The sequence below is a fragment of the Chrysochloris asiatica genome, unplaced genomic scaffold (assembly GCF_000296735.1).
Source record: "Chrysochloris asiatica unplaced genomic scaffold, ChrAsi1.0 scaffold00020, whole genome shotgun sequence".
In the NCBI taxonomy this organism is placed as follows: domain Eukaryota; kingdom Metazoa; phylum Chordata; class Mammalia; order Afrosoricida; family Chrysochloridae; genus Chrysochloris; species Chrysochloris asiatica.
Genome location: NW_006408538.1, coordinates 12,677,000 through 12,698,601, shown reverse-complemented (window position 1 = coordinate 12,698,601; position 21,602 = coordinate 12,677,000). Strand labels below are relative to the sequence as shown.

The window sequence follows — 21,602 nt, the reverse complement described above, 5'->3', positions numbered from 1 at the left end:
CAGGTGCTTCTTAAAGGCGTATTCAAGGGCTTTACAACGTAAGTCATTTAACCCACACGACAAACTAAGAAACAGATAGCATCATTGTCTCCATGTGAAGCCCAGAGAAGTCACTTGTCCAAGAAGATACTGCCAAGTGTCAGGATGAAATGCAAACTCACGCTGTTTAGCTCCAAATTCTTAACCCCATACTGCCCGGACCTTAAACGAGTTTACCTGCCCATTCTCTGCAATCTCAGCAGCAGCCCGAGAAGTTCCCTAACAAAAACGAACACAACCGCTAAGTACAAAAAGAAAGGGCTTCCAGGAAGCAGGAGTAGATAGCCCAGTAGTAAATGAAGCATCCCCACCACAGGTGCAGACTGCTGCAGGAAAAGCAGGTGAGCTGGAGGGTGAGTTCCTTAGGTTCCAGCAGTTGTGCTCATTCTTAGGGTTTTAAGATTATTACTGTGGCAAAATTGGAGGCCCCAGCTTATTTTATAACTATAATTATAAAATTGCCAACATGCTTCTAATCATATTCTTTTAGTCTCCATACAAATTACTTATTTTCTTCCCTAAATATTAAAAACAAGAGCATGGTGACTCTGTAGGATAAATGCTGGACTGTGAACCACAAGGTCAGTGGTTCAAGCCCACCACCTGCTTTGCAAGAGAAAGATGAAGTTTTCTGCTCACGCAAAGATGTACAGCCTCGGAAACCCTATACAAGGACGCTATGAGTTGAAACCAACTTGACGGTACTTAACAACAACAACAAAAACAGAAAACTAACTTTATACTGAAAAACCTATCAGATGAAAACCTACTTAATACATCTGGGTATATAATATAAACAAGACTAGAAAAGAAAGGACAGAAGAGAATACCATCTGTCTTTAAACTCCGATGTTCTTTAAATTTTCACAAATTTAAATTACATTTTATAAATGTTTACTATATATTTTATAACAAACTGATTTAGAAAAAAAAAACCCAACTACGTATTTACTTAGAAAGTTAAAATTAACAAGCAAGCTACTGTGGTGTATACTCCCAGTTGTATTTATGTACTCACAGTGCACATGAGTACATGTAAAAACAATAGGAATACAAATATTAAAAAGTCTGGAAATACATACCACTAGGGTTAATACTGATGTGGCACTATAGGATCAGCACTGTTCTGAGACCCACAAGGTCAACAGTTCAAACCCACCAGCTACTCCTAGGAAACCCTATACAGGGTCGATATGAATCAAGAACTGACTCAATGCCACTAACAACAACAGAAGAGTTAATACTGGAGTCCTGGTGTGATGTTGTAGGATAAACACTGGACTGTTAACTTCAAGGTCGGCGGTTCAAACCCACCAGCCACTCCTCGGAAATCCTATGCAGGGCTGCTATGAGTGGGAACCAACTTACAGCATAACAAGAAGATTAAAATGAAGGATCCTTGATGGCACTGTGGGTTAGGCATTGAGCTTCTAACCACAAGTCAGTGGTTCAAATCTACTAGCTGATCCACAGGAAAAGGATAAGGTTGTTTGCTCCTGTAAAGATTTTGTTTCAAACACCGATACGCTGCCACTATGAGCTGTAAGTGACTTGATGGCCGTGGGTTTATTCTGGTTTTAGGGTTAATACCAAGGATCCCTGGTGGCACAAAGGTTAAGCGTTTGGCTACTAACCCAAAGCTGAGTGGTTCAAACCCATACGAGAGGAAAAAAATCTAGCAATCTGCTCTCATAAAGGTTACAGCCTAGGAAACACTGTGGGACAGCTCTACCCTGTCATCCAGGGTGGCTCTGAGTTGGCATTGACGCAAAGGCACACAACAAGACAGCAACAGCAGCGTTAATACTTGGGGATTCTAAATGGATGAGAGGCTGGGAATGTGCATGTTTTTTTTTTTTTAATTCTCTTTGCTTATTTATAAATATTTCTGTATTTTCTATAATAAAAATAAGATTGTTTATATGAGGGGGCTTCAAAACAGCAAAAAATTTAAGTGTTGTGAAGTCAATTCTGACTCAAAACAACCCCAAGTGACAGAGGAAAACTGTCCCACAGCATTTTCTAGGTTGCAATCTTTATGAAAAAATAAATGTGTCTTGGAAGAAGCCAGATTTACTCCTAGAAAGCACGGATGGCGAGACTTCATGTGATGTACTCTGGACATACTGTTAGGAGGGACTGTCTCTGGAGAGTGACATCATGCTTGGTAAAGTACAGAGTCAAAGAAAAAGAGGAAGACCCCCAACAAGATGAACAGACACAATAGGAGCAATGATGGGCTCAAACACGTTCTGTGGTGCACAGGGCACCTATCAACAACCTCTATAGGAGCAGATCACCAAGGCTTTCTCCCATGTAGCCACCGAGTGGGTATGAACCTTTCAGTCGGAACGCTTAACCCACGTGCCACCACGGTTCCTTTTAAGCACCTTAACCATCCTTTAATACAATAAATAATTTAGTCAAAGAAGGAAAACTACAGAACAGTTTAATAAACTTGATCACTATAGATCAATAAGAGTAAACTAAACGTATAAAATATGGAATAAAAAATATTCCAGAACAATACTTACTATATGATAATCATGTTCATGTTTTAAAACATAACAATACATAGTACTAACAAGTGATTTTTCTCAGTAACACAAAAAAAGATAGGAGAAATATACACCAAAAACATGTCAACCCATCAGCTGAGAAGAGTACATACATCAAGGTCAAGACACTGTTGTAAGCAGTAACAGTCATGTGGTCCATCCATAAAGAACTGAAGGTTCTGGGAATTTATCCATGTCCATATAGTCTTTTTTATATTAACTAAAGAAAAATAGGAGTCCTGGTGTGGCACTATAGGACAGACTGTGAACCATAAGGTCAGCAGTTCAAACTCAACAGGTGCTCCTTAGGTATCCCCCTGAACAGAGTCACTATGAGCCTCAACAGCACTTAACAATAAAGAAAAATGGGTGCCCTCTTTTTCATTGTCCTTTCACCTTACCAAGCATAATGTTCTTCTCCGTGCCCTGAGAAGAAAATGGTCTAGTCAAAGCAAAAGCTTACCAGTCAAGTGCAAAGGTCATTGCCTTGATTGTGCTTTGTCTTCAAGATCACACTGGTAAAGCCATGGTTCACTTTCTGTTAAGAATTCTCCCAAGAAATGCTTTAGAATCTTGATCCCACTTGTTTAAAATTTCCACTGAAAGCGCTGTTCCTATCTGCAGCTGATGTAGACACAACAGTTTTGGCTCCCATCGAGCAGAAAGTTTGCTCAACTTCACATTTTCAGTCAGAACTGTGTAAAGTGAAACAACTGAGGTCCCTGCGGTGTTGGCTATTGTTGGTCCTCTTCGTTACAAACTGATGTGGATGGTCTGTCGCCATGGGCTTCATTATCAACAGTCTGTTGTTGCTAAAAGCCATCGAGTTGGTTTTGACTCATAGCAAACCTGTATAGGGTTTCTGAGGAGTGCTTATAGGTTTGAACTGCCAACCTTATGGTTACTAGTCCAGTCCTTCTCCTACACCTCCACATCATGGTCTGGTCCCTTCTTATAACAAGTTATCCAATTGTAAACTGTTGATTTCTTCGGGGCACTGGTTCCATAATTTCGTGCAAAGCATCAATGATTTCACCATTCTTCCCCTTAAACTTCACCATAAATTTGATGTTTGTTCTTGCTTCAATATTAGCAGAATTCATGTTGCTCCTTTAAACTGCTATCTTATCCTTCTTAGTGCCTCTAACAAGAACCTGTTCAAATGTGTTATAACTAGTTACTACGCATTTACTTTGGTACAAAAACTGTTTGAAGTCTATGAATAATTTTTTCATAATACGCATTTTCCATAAAAAATTACTGAAGACCTCCTTGTATTTGTTAATGTTTTTAGTTATTTAGGAAAAAAAAGAGAAAGAACATTCAGAAGCAAGTGTTGTTGTTATATGTTGTCGAGTTGGTTCCAACTCATAGTGACCCTTATAGGGTTTCCAAGGAGTAGCTGGAGGGTTTAAACCGCTGACCTTGTGGTTAGCAATCCAGTGCTTATCCTACAGCGCAACCCCAAAACATTTACTAGTGGTGGCAAATTGTTATGGATTAAATTATATGTCCTCAAAATATGTGTTTGAATCTTAGTCTCTGTACATATGGATGTAATCCAGTTTGGAAACATAGAGCATTGTTAACCAGACCATACCCAAGTAGGGTGGGTTCTAAATCTGATCACTTCTGCTTTATTAAAAGAGCAGATTAGACACAGACACATGAATCATCACACACAGAGACAGATGCCATGTGAGAATCCTCAAGGGCGCGAAGCTACGAACAAGAAAGGCATCAACAAGGTCAACAGCCTTCCTTGGACTTTCAATCTCTTCTGTTGTGATTAAGCACCTTCAAGTCACTTCTGACTTATAGTGACCCTGTACAGGGTTTCCAAGGAGTGGCGGGTGAGTTTGAACTGCCAACCTCGCAATTCAAACCAACCTTGCAGTCCAGTGCTTATCCTACAGTACCACATTAGAATTGTTTTAGAGGCCCCACCTGTGGCATTTGCAATACACTAACAACTAACTGCACTAGTAACTAACACACGGGTACTGGGTATTTGTTGTAAGCTTTCCTCCCTTTTCACAATATTTAAATTGTTTTCAAAATGAAATACATATTTCATAGAGATAAAAAATAAACACTAAACCATACAGTTTTTAAAATGGCATATACATACAAGGAGTTGTAACACTGCACATCTCAACAGTACAAGCAACATGGGCGGCCTGTTTCCCATCTGGTTCTACCGTCACCCGCTCTTCACCAGTTACCAAGTCACATGGCACCCCCTGGGATGACAAACAGAAACCGAGGGTTATTGCTACCCTGGAAAAAAACAGCAAAAATAAATCTGAATGTTTAAGAGAGAATTTTTTCCATTGTCATCAGATTTATTTAACAACTGAAATAAATTTAGCTGTATTCATATTTAACAACTGAAAACAAAAACTAATGTGTTTTTTCCCCCCCCAATATAAAATAAATAAATAAATAAAGCCACTGTCACATAACCTAGATAAGTCTGGAAATATTTTATATGAGCCAAATCTTCAGCTAACAACAACAAAAAGAGAAATTATAGCAATTTTACTATATTACACTAAATTTACTATATTTACTAAATTTAACTTTGCACATCACTGTACTTTCTGAGTTTATAAAAACAAACAATAATTACTTCTATTATTTATTTTTTTTTACTATGTTTTACTGTGAATTATGGGATAGTTTACATAGGTGAACATTAGTTTTACATTTACTTCTATTATTAAAAAAAAAACATTAAAAATAAAATGTAAGAATGTAAAAGCCTTCTGACTGTGGTGGGGACACTCCCTGAACTTACCTGTGTCTGTGAAATTGTCCATAACTTTGGATTTCATTCATTTTACTAGGTACACTTTTTCACTTCTTAACACCTAGTAACCTATATCTAATTATGAGAAACAGCAATATATCCAAACTGAGGGGCAATTTAAGAACTGGACATGTCAGAGCTCTGTTGGCAAAATTTTTCTTTCTAAGAGACACATAAACTAATGGTGCTTCTTACAACTGATGGCTTAAGTTCAATGAAATACAGTCAATTTTTGTTCTAAATGACTAAGTATGACCTTTCCCCTCACTTCTACCTTCACTTCACCCCAAAAAAATATTACAAAAAGGAAGACTGGATATTTGGTAAAACACTGACAGCAGTATTACTCTTTTCAAAGATTTCATGTGCCAGCAATTTTAAAGGACCGCAGTATACTCCGGATTTTGCTGACAAGTATTTCTGGATCGCATGATGAGTCTTTCCACTGTTGGTGGGGCCCGAATGGAAGATTATCTTCCGTCGCATGGCTCTGGCATCTGGGTACCTAAAACATGAGCAGAAAAACAGCTTCATTCCATCAATGTTAAATCCACCCCGGCAAAGCTGTGAACTGAAGAAAAACTCCAAACAAGATGCCCTCTTAACATTCACAAGATAGCGAGTTTATTTGAAAAATTAAACAGCAGGTTTCACATTCACATTAAAATAATGACTGGTTTCCAAAACTAGCATCTACTAACTATCCTTGAGACAGAAAACACAAATGCATATGAAGTTCTTGGATATTTTTACCACTGTAAAAATCCCTTAACTGCAGAAGTTCTTTAAAATAAGTTTAAACCACTATCAACAACAAAAATACATTCACATCATTCAGATTTCTGAATTTCAGGGTAAATATAAAGACTAAGTCTTCCATTTCTGGCCATGTGAATAAATGGTAGTGGATTTACCACCCCCAGTCCCCACCATACACAAATACAAAACTAGACAAATGTATGTGTCAACTATTGTGGAGTATAGACAACTGACAGTGTAGAACTGTCCCTGAAGACTTGAGATGAGCTCTTGTTGTTGTTGTTAAGTGCCGTCGAGTCGGTTCCGACTCATAGCGACCCTGTACAGGGTTTCCGAGGGTGTAAATCTTTACGGGAGTAGAAAGCCTCATCTTTCTCCCGCAGAGCAGCTGTAGTTTCAAACTGCTGACCTTAAGGTTCACAGCCCGATTCGTAACCACTACGCTACCAGAGAGATGAGCTGTAGTTCACCTCAAAAGGGCAAAGAGTGGTAGGATCCAAGGAGAATACCACAGTCCTACCCACAGTCCTAATGAGTTCAGTGCTGAGGAATCGGTGGGAACTGGAAGAGAAGAAAGGGTACATGGAGAGAGAGCCCTGAAGGATGTGTGTGGATTCCATGTGGTCCTGGGGCTCGGCTAACACGTACGGCAAGATTTGGAGAGTCCTAGCAGAAAACAGCTTGTCAAGGAATTAAGAGCGTAAGTCTCAAAGAGATCACCAAGTGCTAAGAGATGTGGGAGTTCCAACCAGCTGAGGCACCAAACAGGCCATATGTTAAGGACGACAGTCTAATATAAGGGCACTTCTAGATCTACTTGTTTTGTTGTTATGACCCTGTATAGGGTTTCCAAGGCTGTAAATCTTTACGGACACAGAAAGCCTCATCTTTCTCCTGCAAAGCTCATCCCCTCCTCCCTGGAAGCCTGACCAAGGACAAGGGGAACCACTAATAAAGTATCAACCAGAATTACTGGCCACTTTTCCTAGACTCCTTACCTGCCTATTTTTCTAAGAAAAACAATATTAGATGCCTTACAATTGATCATCCCACATATAAATAAAAAAAACATAATTATGAGTAGTCTCACTAGGCAAGCAAACATATCAGAGCCACAAATGAAGAAACTAACCAGTTTGGTGGTATTCTTAAGTCACTGATTTTCCGCAGATCATCCTTACATTCCAACACAGGAAATATCTGTTTCGCATGTCTCAAGAAAAATGGAAATATATCATCCACATGAGCTGGAAAATAAAACGCTGTGTTACCATGTGCAATCTGTATTTCATCCCAAACGGAATCATTTTCTGAGTAAACTAAGTGAGGGTGACATTGTCAGTCCTGAAAGAGGCAGCCCTATCCTTCACAGGAATCTTCCTCTGTCATTTCTATTTTCCACGAACACAGAAAACTGGCAGCTAACCACCATATCAAGTCAACAAAGGTAAAATGTTAAATTGAAAATAAAGAACTCACAAATAACATTAGAAAGAAAGTGGTGATAAGAAAAGAAATGCAGGTCCAAACATCTTGAACATTTAAGTGTGTAACCATTTTAAAACATCTAATGTTTCTACATTTTTTTGTGATTTTACAAACATAAACATGAAAGTAAACTGACTGTTTAGTAAGAATTCTCCACACCATCATGAGTCAAGGGTGAGCCATGTCCCTTCTGCTTCGTATTCAAGTTCTTTCTTGGGCACAGCATAAAAGTCTAATAGTCCATAGTGCCAGGCACAGGGTAAAAGTCAAATAGTCAAATACATTTATTAAATATAACTAAAGTCAAACTGCTTTTGGAAGTAAAAGAATTACTTTTTTTTTTCCCCTTCTTTTAAAAGAGCTTTATCCTGGTATGAGGGACAAAGAAACCAGAGGCCAAAGCAGACTGAATCTGCTAAGGACTAATTTTATCTCGTCTGTGAGCTCATTTCACTGGGGTCTCATTAATGCACAGTGAAGAACAGATGACGGTAGATCAAGGACCTCACCTTTTTCAAGTATGGGAAATTCGGTGATTTACCAACAAGCTCAGAGATCAACTACAAAAAGCAAAAGGACCTAGAAGGTTTCCTATCAAAGCACTAAATTATTTAAAGAGGATCTTACGAGGACCTGTTCTATCTAAATAAATAAGTCCCTCTCTGAGAAGTAAATGGAAAGAGCCCTGGTGGCGCACAGATTTAGCATGTGGAGGAGAACTGAGAGGTTGGTGGTTTGAACCCACCCGGTCACTCCATAGGTCTGCTTCGGTAAAGATTTATAGCCTTGGAAACACTATGGAGCAGTTCTCCATGCATCAGAATCAACCTGACAGCAACGGATTTGGCTTTTGGTTTAGAGAAATGAAGAGGATACAAAGCAAAAAACAAAAATTATGTTCAACAGGATTAAAAAACAACTCAACACACTTGCCTGCACTGAAACAAATATCATTCAGAACAATGTGGATGTCCACATCCAGAGACTGAGACTGCAGGATATAATTTCGGAAGCTTATGAAAGCTTGGTGGAAGAGACGAGCTGTGTAAACACAAAAGCACAATCAGCAGAGCTAAGCTTTCATCAAAATGTAAACAGCACACGTACACACTAAACAAATCATTAAAAGAGTCATTTATAAAAAAATTTATAAGACACTTGAAAACATTATTTCCTTACATTGAAGTAAGTGTTACATGTTGGGAAGAGGGGAGATAACTGGAAAAAATACTTTAAAGCATATTTTTAGAAATATTCAGCTTAAAGAGATGACATTTTAGCAGAAATGTGCCTTAATGATATGTTTTTAGTCTTTCCACAGATCAGAAATTAATCAAAAATACTAAAATCCCATTTTCTAATATAAAATTTCTGACATGCAATTTTAGAGTGTTTGTGGTTTCAAATTCACTAGTACAAGAGAGGCTGGTGGAGTCCTGGGGCGACACTAGGATAAAGCACTGGACCACAAGGTTGGCAGTTCAAACTCACCAGCTGCTCCTTGGAAACCCTGTACAGAGTTGCTATGAGTCAGAACCAACTCAATGGCACTTAACAATAACAACAACAGCCTTTCTCACAACAGGAAAGGGTAGTGGTGGTGGTAGTGTGTTTAGCTGAGTTGGTTTCAACTGATAGCGACCCTGTCCAGGGTTTCTGAGGAGAGGAAAGGGTAAGGAACTGAGATATTTCATCATTGTTCAAAAGACGTAAGGTTTCCCCCAACAAAATTACGGAGGTGGACTCACAATTCCCACTTTTGTTTACCCACCTCCAGGTCTATGCAGACTCTGGCAATGACGACTCCCCTGTGCCTGATTCAGAGGTCAGTGTCCTTCCAAGGCAGAATGCAAAGGTCTAGGATATGTCTCAAAACTCCAGACCACAAACAGGGTCCCACACAGTCCCAACAAAGATGTACTCAAGAAGAGATTTCTAAAGCCTTACCATCAAGTCCATAATCAGCAGCCAGTTTCTGAATTTCTTTCCTCTTGTAAAACTTGTCTAAGTTCTTTTTCACTTCATCTGTAAGAAGCATATCAAATTACATTTGTTCCTTATCTCAGATGGAGAAGTAACATATTTTCACACAGACACATGGCCAACACTCATTGAAGAAAAGGCAAAAGAAACATTTAAAGCAGTAATCTACTGAGTGCTGCAAAACCTGAGGGTTTTTTGGTTGCTCATAGCTCTTTATGGGTTAACAGTGTGAGAAGTGAGGCATGTCTATGTCATATAATGCAAAATCCCTGTCATCTTGCAAGGAATGAGCAAGGGCCATAGGATTAGCACAAGAGTCCCTAATCTCTAAATAACTGTGTTGTTTTGTTTAGTCATTCTGAACATTAAATAACTGCTAAACTGCATTCAGAAAGACAAACAAGAACATGGTGCTGTATGCAAATTATGAAAGGAGCATCCTGGGTTCATCTTTAGTTTGAGTTGATATTACAGAGAACAGATTACGCTTGTTTTGTTCTAGAGGACAAAACTAAAGTGAGTTAGAGGTGAAGCAGATTTCAGTGGACTCTATAGAACTTCCTAACAATTGTTACGTGCCGTCAGTCATAGTGATCCCGTATAGGGTTTCTGAGAAGCAGTTGGTGAGTTTCAACTGCCAACCTTGTGGTCCAGGGCTAATCCCACAATGCCGCCCCAAGAGTCCCACATTAGAACAGTAAGAAAGGGTTGCCTCAGGTCACAGGAAGTACGCAATGTGTTAGGTGACTATTTCAAGAGTCAAGAAGCAATTCAATCACTCTGAGATCAAACCAAAGTTGTCCATGCTACAATACGACTACTGTGTTATTCTGCAATGATGGACACTTTGCTGATCCATTCACATTGCATTTCTGAGATGGTAAGCCACAACTGAGGCTGTAATCTTTGCCCAAAACAACACCAACTATATTTTCACACAGCCACACATGCACAACACTCACTGAAGAAATGAAGTCTGAACAAAGCTTCCCTTTAACAAAACTTCATATTGTATGAGGGACTTTCAAAATCACTGATTTAGCAGCTACATTTGACCACAACAAAATAGGATTCTTGAGAAAATTTCTGACTTATAAAATCAAAAGATAGATCACATGCCTTTAAATTAATCCATTTTTGATGACTAACACTCTAGTGTCATAAAAGAATGGCAGTGGTTACATGCAGTGGGTCGATTTGGACTCAAAGCAGCCCTGCATACGGTTTCCAAGGCTGTAAAATCTTTACAGGAGCAGAAAGCCTCATCTTTCTCCCATGGAACGGCTGGTAGTTTCACACTGCTAACCTTGAGGTTACCACTATGCTACCAGAGCTCCTTCATGTAATAATCATGCTACTTTATTCAAGTTAGAATTCTTCAAAAATGTGAGTTTTCTCATTATGCTAAGTGAAAGAAACCAGACTCAGAAGACTACCTATTAAATACTATTCATGTGAAATGTCCAGAATTGGCAAATCTAGAAAATGCAAAGTAGAGTAACAGTTGCCTAGGGCTGAAGAGGAGTCCTGGTGTGATGCTGTAGGATAAACAGCAGTGCAAACCCACCAGATGCTCCTTGGGAACCCTATACAGAGTTGCTAACAGTCAGAACCGACTCAACAGCACTTAATAAAAACAATAGGACTGAAGAGAGAAGGGAGCAAGGGGTGACTGCTAATGAGCATAGAGTTTCTTTCTGGGGTAATGAAAACATTTTCAAAATTAGATTATGATGAAACACACCCTGCAAATATACTACAAATCACTGAATTACACACTTTTTAAATAGGCGATCTTTGTGATATGTAACTTATAATAAAGCTATTTTAAATAAATCACAAAAAGTATGATTTCTCTGTATGAAAATTTATTAAAATAGCATTTAGGAAAAAGAAATATTTTAAAAACAATAACAAAAGTACATACAAACTTGGAGACTTCCAGCAAGATGGCTGACTAGGCAGACCACTACACAACTCTATAAAAAAGATACAAGAGACCAAATGAAAATGACACACATGAAATTTTGAGGCCCCTGAACTTCAGAGGAAAGGTGAGAGAACTGGACTGAATACTGGCTGGGAGGAGAAGCTGAGGAGGGGCAGAGAGACTGACTGGTGAATGGCCAGCCAGACATGGTGCTACCATCTTGTGAGAGCTTTGGCAACAGAAGGTGACCTGGCAGAGCAGATTCACATAGGTACAGGAAAAGGTATGATTCTTTCTTATTTCCCATGTTCCCCTGGCAATCAGAGGGGTGGGCCAGTTCCCAACCTCATCTACCTCCAGTGAGTTAGAACCGCATGGTTGGGAGTCAACAGTGTGACGTGGGGGGCTGGCTGTGCCACTTTGGTGCCTAGATTCAGGCAGGTTCAGCTCCAGAACTGCAGTAACTGTAAAACCACCAGACCAGCACTAACTAGTCACCCTGCCCTCAGCTGCCCTGTGGTCCTAACAGACACTAAAACCAGCTCCACCAAGGACCTTCATGTTCAAGGACTGAGTGCCCTGAACATAGGAAACACGGTGGCTGAAAGGAAGTCTGCTGCCACATTCCTCCCACACCCACCTCGGGAGCTCCCTGGCTTTCAGGACTCCGCCACCCTGGATTTCTCCTCTCTGGGTCTAATAGCTGCACTGTTGTTTTGGGTTTTTTTGTTTGTTTGTTTCATTGTTTATTCTTTCTCCTTCTAGTTCCATTCTCTTGAATTTTATCTTACCAATGCTTTTGATTTCCCTTCTTTTCTTCTATTTCTCCTCTTTTTCCCTTTTGATCTTTCTTTACTATCTTTCTTTAATTTTCTCTCTTTTATAGCTCCATTTTCCTGTTCTGCTTTGTTTTTTAACTTTTTATTGTAAACTGAGTGAAAGTTTGCTTCACTACATAGTTGCAATCCCCTCCACGCACCAACAGTTAACAGTATTTACTTCTATTTACTTTAACTACTGCATTCCTCCCTGTGTTTCCCGCTACCATCTTTCCTCTGCTAACCTCTTTCTGGGGTAATGAAAATGTTTTAAAACTAGATTAAGATGTTGCACACCCGGCCCTGTCACCCATGTTAACATGTGTCTACTGTCTTGTTATGTGCTGTGGAGTCAATTCCGATTCATAGCGACCCTGTACAGGGTTTCTGAGGCTGTAAATCTTTATGGGAGCAGAAAGCCTCATCTTTCTCCCGCGGAGCAGCTAGTAGTTTTGAACTGCTGACCTTGCAGTTTGCAGCCCAATTCGTAACCACTACGCTACCAGAGCTCCGTCTGTCTAGCCTGTGAATAATTTTCCCTCCCCTCATAATCTACCCCATTAATCATCATGGGTTAATGGCTCCTTTTATTAACAAAAGCTTTTTCAAAACATTTTTTACAACATTGGTCTCATTTAATATTTGTCCTTAACTAATTTCACTCAACATAATGTCCTCCAGGTTCAACCACGTTGTGAAGTGTTTCACAGATTCATCATTATTCTTCAACTTTTTGTAGTATTCCCTTGTGTGTACTTACCAGTTTGTTCAACCATTCTTTTGTTGATGGGCATTTAGGCTGTCTCCATCTTTTTGATGTGTCAATTGTAGACAGCATATTGAAAGATTGTTTTCATAGCCATTCTGCTCTTTATGTCTCTTGACTGGTACAGTTAATGAATTTACAGCTAGTGTAATTAGCAATAGGTATGAACTGACTATTGTCATTTTTCTGTGCATGTGTGTTTTTGTGGTGCTGCTGGATTTTTCATTCCATATAATTTTCTATGCTGAGTTCATTTTGTTTGTGGGTTTTCTTGTCACTTTTATTCTGTTGTATTAATGTTTACTAAATCTTTCTGATTTCCCCCTTTTTTTTTATTTTGATGTGCAGGTATATTTTTCTTTGAGGTTACCCTGTAATTTGTTAATTTTTTCCCAGCTTAAAACAGTCTGTTTTATTCTGAAATCTACTTAACTTCTTTCCCATTTGGAAGTTCTGTATGTACACTATTCCTTCTTCTTGCTTTGTAGCTGACTTCAGTATATATTGATAGCTCTGTTCCCTTACTTTCAGTCTTGTAAGTTTGTTTTACTACAAATACATCTATATATGGAATCCAGATCATTAAACATTAAGATCTCAGAAATGGACAATACATTGAAAGGACAAAGGTGTAGACATAAAGCAACAGAAGCCTAAATTAGTGAGCTTGTAGATAAATCTCACAATACTAGTAAGCTAGAAAACCAATCAGAAAAAAGAATTAAAAAATCTGAAGAAAACCTAAGAGTTATGTGGGGCAACATGAACAGGAACAACTTATGGGTGATCAGAAGTCCAGAATAGGAAATGACAATAAAAAGCAGAGAGTAAATTGTCAAAGAGTTGTTGGAAGAAAACTTCCCTAACATCATGAAATATGAGAAGATAAGCATACAAGGAGCTGAACGAGCCCCAAACAGGACAGATCCCCAAAGAAAATCACCAAAACCTTCCAAAATAAAAGACAAAGAAAATCCTGAGAGCAGCTTGGGGGAAATGATGTTGCCTAAAAAGGAGAACCAATAAGACTAAGCTCTGATTTCTCAGCAGCAACCATGCAGGCAAGAAAGCAGTGGGATACCCATACAAAATTCTGAAAAAAAAGATTGCCAGCCAAGAACCATATATCCAGCACATCTGTCCCTGCAATATAATGGTCAAATTGGGACATTTCCTGATAAACAGAAATTAAAGGAATTTGTAATGACCAGACCAAATTTATAAAAAAAAATAAAGGGTGTTTCTTGGACTGAGAATCAACAACAGCCAACAAGAACATAAGATTATCATACATGACAACACAGAGAACTCAATCCAGATACAGAAGTATTTAAAGTAAAACAAACAAACCGACAAGATTAAAAATAGGGAACCAATTTATACTGAAGCAAAAAGAGGGAACAGTATAGATACAGAACTTCAAAATGGTAAGGATGTTAAATAAATTTCAAGATAAAACAGACTGTTTTAAATAGGGGGGAATATTAGTAAATTATAAGATAACTTGTAATTTACTCTGAAAATTAATATACCACCATATGAAAATAAAAAAGGAGAAAATCAGGAAAACTTAGTAAACATTAACACAACAGAAATGAAAAAGAAAACCTACAAACAAACGAACTCAGAACAAAAAATTGCATACAACAAAGAAACCTGCAGCATCATACACACACACAGCAAAATGAAAACTCCATTCATATCTATCATTACACTGAATGGAATGTAACTGAGCTTCCTCTAATCAAGTGCATCTAACACTGTCGTTTTACAACAGCCGACTTTCACCCCTCTCTCCCACTGAGCAGCTGATGGGTTGAACTATCAACCTGTTGATGAGCAACCTAGCTCTTAAATATGGGCTCCTTGAGATACCTCTGATGGATTCAAACTGCCAACCTTTAGACTAAAAGTCAACCGTATGCACGCCCAGAGTCTACGTATGCACGCCAAGGGTCTACGAGACCACAATCAATCAGAAGAGATTGCATCAAGAGCTCAAAATAATGTCACTTTGTTCCTACCCCTTTAAGGTTACTTCCTAGTATTGTCTCCCCTGCCTATGAATACGAAGAGGTACTGGAATACTAAAGGGTCATGGGAAATTCCACTATTTTTTAATTCCACTTTTCCATGAGCTTTATGAAATCCCCTCATACTAGAGTCCTGATATGGCACTGTAGGATAAGCACAGGACTGCTAGCTGCAAGGTTGGTGGTTCAAATCCACCAGCCGCTCTTCAGAAACCCTATACAGGGTCGCTATGAGTCAGAACTGACACAACAGCACTTAACAACAACATACTCTACTAATAGCAGTAAGGAACTTGTATTAAACCTTTCATAACGTCACAAATGTAATGATGAAATTCTGTGTTAAGATTTGTTAAGACTGCCACTACTGTATCAGACAGCTATGTGAATTGGGTGAAGGTTTGCTTACAGAACCAATGGTCAGTTTTACATTCAACAGTTGATAGACATTTTGTTTCATGTCACTGATTACAATCCCCTCAATGTAATATCACTTATCCACTTCCTCTCTATTTCCTGTTCCTATTCCTCCTCCTTTCCTAACCCTTCCAAGCTTTGTCCTTGGGTAAATGCTGCCCTTTTAATCTCAAATGGCTGATGATTCTAAAGCGTGTGAACCTCACTGGTGTCATGGTTCCCCTAGTTTAACTGAAAATGGACCTATAGGGGAGAGTTCACTTCCAGACGTGAAGGGTGACTAAGGGTCATAGTCTTAGGGGTTTCACCAGTCTCCAGGAAGCCCGGGCTCTTTAATGCTTTTGATTCTGCCCCACATTGTCTCCCACTCTACCCAGGACCTTCTAATTTGATCCAGTCAGAGCAGGTGGTAGCAGTAACCATCTAACTCTTCTGGTCTCAGGTCATGGTCACTGATGGTCGTGTGGTCCATCATCCACTGGACTTATCATTTCCATGTGTCTTTGACTGTCATCCCTCTTCTTTCCTCTAGACAAGGAGAGACCAATAGTTGCACTTAGATGGCTGCTTACGAGCTTTTAAGATTCAGTCACTACTCACCAAAGCAGGATGTCGAGCATTGTCTTTGTGCTCTATGTTATCCCAAGTGACACTGGTATCCCCCAAGCCTATGGCTCTGAGCCCTCAGGCCCAGCAACTCAGTCCCTCAAGGTGTTTGATAACATCAAAGAAGTTTTTATATCCTTGCCCTCCACCATGTGGTTGTTGTTGTTAAGAGCTGTTGAGTCGGTTCTGACTCACAGTGACCCTGTAAAGGGTTTATGAGGAGTGGCTGATTAATTTGAACCACTGACTTTGCAGGTCAAACAGATCTTACAATCCAGTGCTTACCCTACAGTATCACACCAGGACTCCATGCTCCACCTATATTCACAGATACATTTTCAGCAAAGATTAACACCCATGTACAAATATCCTGTGTAAAAGGTCTACAGAAATTGTGGGTACACTTCCACTCTCCCTCCCACACTTGTTCAGCCTGCATATCTAGCCATGCATCGACTTGTAAACCACCATCACCGCAGGTCTGTGTATATAACTACATAACCCTATTTACCTCTGCTGTATAAGGCTCTTCCCACCGCCAACAGCACGACACCATCCAGGCAGCTAAGGATGCTGACGGGCAGTCTTTCTGGTGAAAAGTGTCTGGGCAGGGACTGATACCATACTCCATAAACCCTTAGTACTTACACTAATTCTGTGCTTCCTAAATGGCGTGTCAGAACCTATCAGTCCTGTTTTGTTTTTTTTGACAAGTGTTCCCCAAACTCTGACTCAGGTGGCAGAGAAAATATCGTTTGCTTTTACCACTGGAAAAAAGTAACTGAATGAAAATCAGGCCAGTCCTAAAAGTGCTATATACTTATACAAAATATGCACTGTCTTTCCAGCTACAACCTATCTGTATCCACATGATTGAATGTGCTACATCAACTAGAATGCACACACACACACTTACTGTGTGTCTAGGGCAGTGCCTGGCACAGTGGACAATAACAAGGAATTGTGGGATGACTGTCAGAATGAAGACAGAGCCCCCTTACAGTGTGTCTAGGGCAGGGCCTAGAGTCCTGGCGTGGTACTGCAGGTTAATGCGCTGTGCTGTAAAGTCGGTTTGAACTGCAAGGTCGGTGATTCACATTCACCAGCTGCTCATAGGAAACCCTACATAGGGTCGCTATGGGTCAGAACCGACTTGACGGCACTTTTAACAACAATAACAACAACAGGGCAGTGCCTGGCACGTGGCAGACAGTAAGAAGTACCACTGGATGACTGTCAGACTGGAGACACAGCAGTAAACAAGTCATTCAAGGCCAGTCCTCCTGGACCCCACATAGGCTCTCAAGTATGACTGAGTCCACTGATCAATGATGACAAATGTGCCAAGTGTCACTGAAGGAGAAACAAAGGATGGCAGTGGTATTTGGAAACATCATCTACTCTACTGGTCATCAGGCAACATTCAAGTTACTGTTAATTACCAGGCAGAATCAGAGATGAAAAAGGAACCAGTCTACAAAATTATTTTTTTAAAAAAAGATGGGCTTACTGGTCCAAAAGAGACTGAAGAACCCTGAGACTATGGCCCTCAATCACCTGTCAGGTAGGGAAAGGAACTGACTCTCGTGGCCCATTTTTCTACCAAGAAGTAGATAGAATCTAGGGGCAGCAAGAATACTAGTAAGGTCTGCTCACCATGGAATGGTTAATCACTCAAAATCAAAAAGGTAACATTTACTTAAGGACAAAGATGAGCAGGGATGAGAAGGTGGGTGGAATGTTAATAGGAACTCCAGGGAGGAAGCAGGATAACTGTTGTTGTAGGGAGGGGATTGCAATCATTGTGATGAAACTAAGTATGATATGTTGAAAGTAAAACTGGTGATCTTATCTGTAAACCTTCACTCAATTCACAGTAAGTTTGTTTTTTTAAAAAAAAAATAGAGCCAGCCTAGAGTAGAATTGTCTAGTTGTCACCGCAGAGAAAGCAGTAAATGCAGAGGGCCTGTAGCAAAAGTGTGCATGGTCCATGAATATGGCTGAAGCACGTAATGAGGCTGAAGAGGTACCTGGGCAGATGAGGCATGGTCTTATAAGCCACACCATCCTAAGGACAGGAAACACATGTCAATTAAGAATGATGGGAAATTTTAGATAATTTTTTGTAGGGGAGTAATATGATTCTATCTTTTTAAGAGAACATTCAGACTACATGTGGCGGATGGACTGGAGAGATCAAAGGTGTACAAGGAAACTAGTAAGAGGCTACTGCAGCAGTACAGTCAAAAGATGCAAGTTAGTAATTTAGGATACGCTTGTGTGCAGTGGAGGAGAGATGTGAAGAAGTTCAAGAAATATTTATGAAGTAGAGTCACTAAGACTTGTTAACTAAACTTCCTGCTTGTGACACGTAGAGGATGATGGATGAAGAAGCAAGACTGCCAGGGTTTTCACCTGAGTCCCCAGCACCCTTTTCAGATACTAGAGAAGGAGCAGGCTGGGAATGTGTGTGGGAGGTATATGTGGGGTTGTCTTGGACATGCTGAGGTGAGGCACATGGGAAAAATTCTAAGGGCGACACCTGGTAGGCCCAAAAATGAGAGAGGTTCAGTCTAGAGACAAAAAGAGGAATTAACATAGTAACCATTAACTTCTCTCAGAATAAGGCAGGGCAGCACAGAATAGAACCCTGAATGAAGTACACAGACTTTTCAGGAGAAACAGGCAAAAAAGATTGAGAAGTGACAGCCTATCAGAGACAGGCTGTGAGAAAACATGCTACCTTAACATAAGATTATGGAGGTTTGTCTTCTGCAGCCCCTTTTATTTATAATGCTGAAAGCATTATTCTAATAATGTAACAGCTGGACCAATCTTAACTGTTGTTTGTTGTTGAGCACCGTTGAGTCAGTTCCGACTAACGACCCTGTATAGGGTTTCCGAAGAGCAGCTGGTAGATTTGAATCTGGGGTTAAGTCCAGTACTGATCCAACAGTGCCACACAAGAGTCCCAATCTCAACTAACAAAGTAAAAAAATTGCCCGGCACACACTGGCTGGCCCAGGGAGTTATGAGTTATCCAAGGATTCTCCACCAGAAGGAAAATTGGCATTGACCATCGAATATCTTCATTCTATCTCCTTTCAGGGATCATCAATGACTGCTCTATACCAGATGGGCTGATCAGAAGAGCAAGGCATTTTCACGTGAACTGAAATAGTAGCTCAAAAGCAGGATTTATCTATATTTTAATATGATAAATAAAGCAAATTATCCTACACAAATTACTATATGCCATAAAATAATATACAATTGCATTACTTAATGATACAAGGGGTCTTCAAAAAGTTCATGAAAAAAATGGAATTTTTCCATGAGGTTTTTAAAGCCCCCCAAATATAGTCCCTACCTCTCAATGAAATGTTAACGACCATCCTTAGCACAGAACCGACGCGACGGCATCCTTAGCATGGCTTGGGAGAATAAGTCAAAGAGAAGCCGATTCAATCCGTTTTTCAGTAAAAGCACTATACTTGCGCTCAGAAAAACAACGTTTGTCCTCTAGATTTTAAAATTACTGTAGTGACATCAATGTTCCTTGTTTTAGTCAAGTACCTGAAGGCAGTTTCTGCAAAGTCTCCCTGACACATCCACCCAAGGTTACTTTGGGGGACAAAATCCACTGCCCCCCAAGCAGACACTAAATTTACCTTTTCTCCCTGGAGCCTCAAATGATTAGAACACCCACCACCTCCAGTGAATGGACCTTCACCATGCCCCCTTATATGATATGAAGTCCTAGTTGACGAAGTAGGTTGGGCTCTGGACTGCTAACCACAAGGTCACTGGTTCAAACTCATCGGCTGCTCCTTGGAAACCCTATACAGGGTCGCACGCTATGAGGCAGAACCGACCTAATGGCACTGAACACCTTGTATTACAGTTATTTTCAATATATCTTTCTTCTCCATGAAACTGTTAGTTCCGTGACAGAAGGAAATCTGGATCTGAATTTGGTTCTCTTGGCACCATGGAGCCTAGCATTAGTTTGGGCTGCAATTGCGCCCAGTCAATAAAAAAGGATCCTGAAAGACGTGTCACACACACACACCCGTTTTGGGCATCGGAGGACAAACAATGAATGCTTGAAAATAAAGTCACCTATGTAACAAGTCAACATTAATCGTCCCATTCGGGGGGGGGGGAGAGAAGGGAAGGGAAAGGTCACTACTGGGGCGGACAGGGAAGGATAAATCAGACCTAGCACCAAGCTTTAAGCGGCTCGAAAGTCAGCGAGCGCGCCAGACACAGACCAGCTCGAGAGGAGCTCGGGCCGCCCAAGGATGGGAGCGCACGTTCTCCCGCCGCCCTCGCCTCCCCGCGGCACTCACTCTTGTCCAGAGGCCGGGTGAGCTCGGCCCCAACGTCCCCGTCCGCACTGGGGCCCTGAGGTTTCACCGTCAGAGGCACAAATAAGGACGTGTTCGGGGCTTTGGAGCCACCGGAGGTAGAGGAAGAAGCGGCGGCAACGGCAGGAACGCGCCCCAGAGCCCCAGGGAAGGGTGCAAAGTGGGCGCGCAGGGCAGAGCAGACAGCTGCCCGGTGACCAGCCTGACGCCCCGCCGGGAGCCGAGCCCACAACAGGGAACACCGGGGTAAAGACATGGAGGCCGCAGGCTCTAAAGGGAATACGGAGCAGCCGGGGGACACGGCGTGGGACAGTGACGCACACTGCAGGAGCCTGCTGTTTGGAAAGCCCCAAACCGAACAGGAAAGCTGCCCGAAGAGACGCCTTACCATTACAGAAAAAGTAACGTCTTGCGACTGGTCGTAAAGGAAGGGAAACCTTATAAATAAAAATCAGTAAAGATAAATTCTTAGTCTCTCTTTCTTGTAGAGTGAGACCAGTTTTCTCTAAAGAAGAAAGTAATCAGGCACCTGTGGGGATGTCACAGATGAGTACAGGGACCTGCAAGCTGTGTCACATGACTAGGGGCCCTAGTGTCCAGAGAAGCAAGTGGGCTGTGCGGGGATCTCTGTCTGCTGGGCTGCCGAAAAACCACCTGTTGTACCTTGGGTGTGAGTGTGACTGGGGACTCGAACGCTAAGGAGCATGTCCCCAAAGCTTCTTAGATTATCGGACAAAAATGTGACTCTCTGCCCCCGCAAAGATTAATAGTCTGGGAAACCATAAGGAACAGTTCTACTCTCAGTTTTTTTTTTTTTTATTTCCCAGTAAGAGACCTGGTGTGGCGCTGTAGGATGACTGCTAACTACCTTTGTGGTAAGGAATCGTTAACTTGTAGTAGAGTCGGAACCGACTCGATGGCACTTAACAAATTTCCCGAAAGAGTGAAATAGAAGAACATAACGTGTGGTCTGCCCGTCACGAGGGTTGTCAAGGACTACTGTACCCCAAGTTCTTAAGTAGA

General features: G+C 40.7%; 1 protein-coding gene across 1 annotated transcript in view; it reads right to left on the bottom strand.

Annotated features, from left to right (window-relative positions):
• The window catches only part of SUPV3L1 (suppressor of var1, 3-like 1 (S. cerevisiae)), a 39,828-nt gene extending 18,941 nt beyond the window's left edge, over nt 1-20,887 (bottom strand). The window contains exons 1-6 of the mRNA XM_006835842.1: nt 20,562-20,887; nt 9,604-9,681; nt 8,590-8,697; nt 7,301-7,415; nt 5,746-5,914; nt 4,729-4,840 (exon numbers count right to left, since the gene is read on the bottom strand). Of these exons, the coding sequence (XP_006835905.1) occupies nt 4,729-4,840; nt 5,746-5,914; nt 7,301-7,415; nt 8,590-8,697; nt 9,604-9,681; nt 20,562-20,835 (856 nt within the window). The 5' untranslated portion in view covers nt 20,836-20,887. The remainder of the gene's footprint in view (nt 1-4,728; nt 4,841-5,745; nt 5,915-7,300; nt 7,416-8,589; nt 8,698-9,603; nt 9,682-20,561) is intronic.
• Nucleotides 20,888-21,602: the final 715 nt, after the last annotated feature.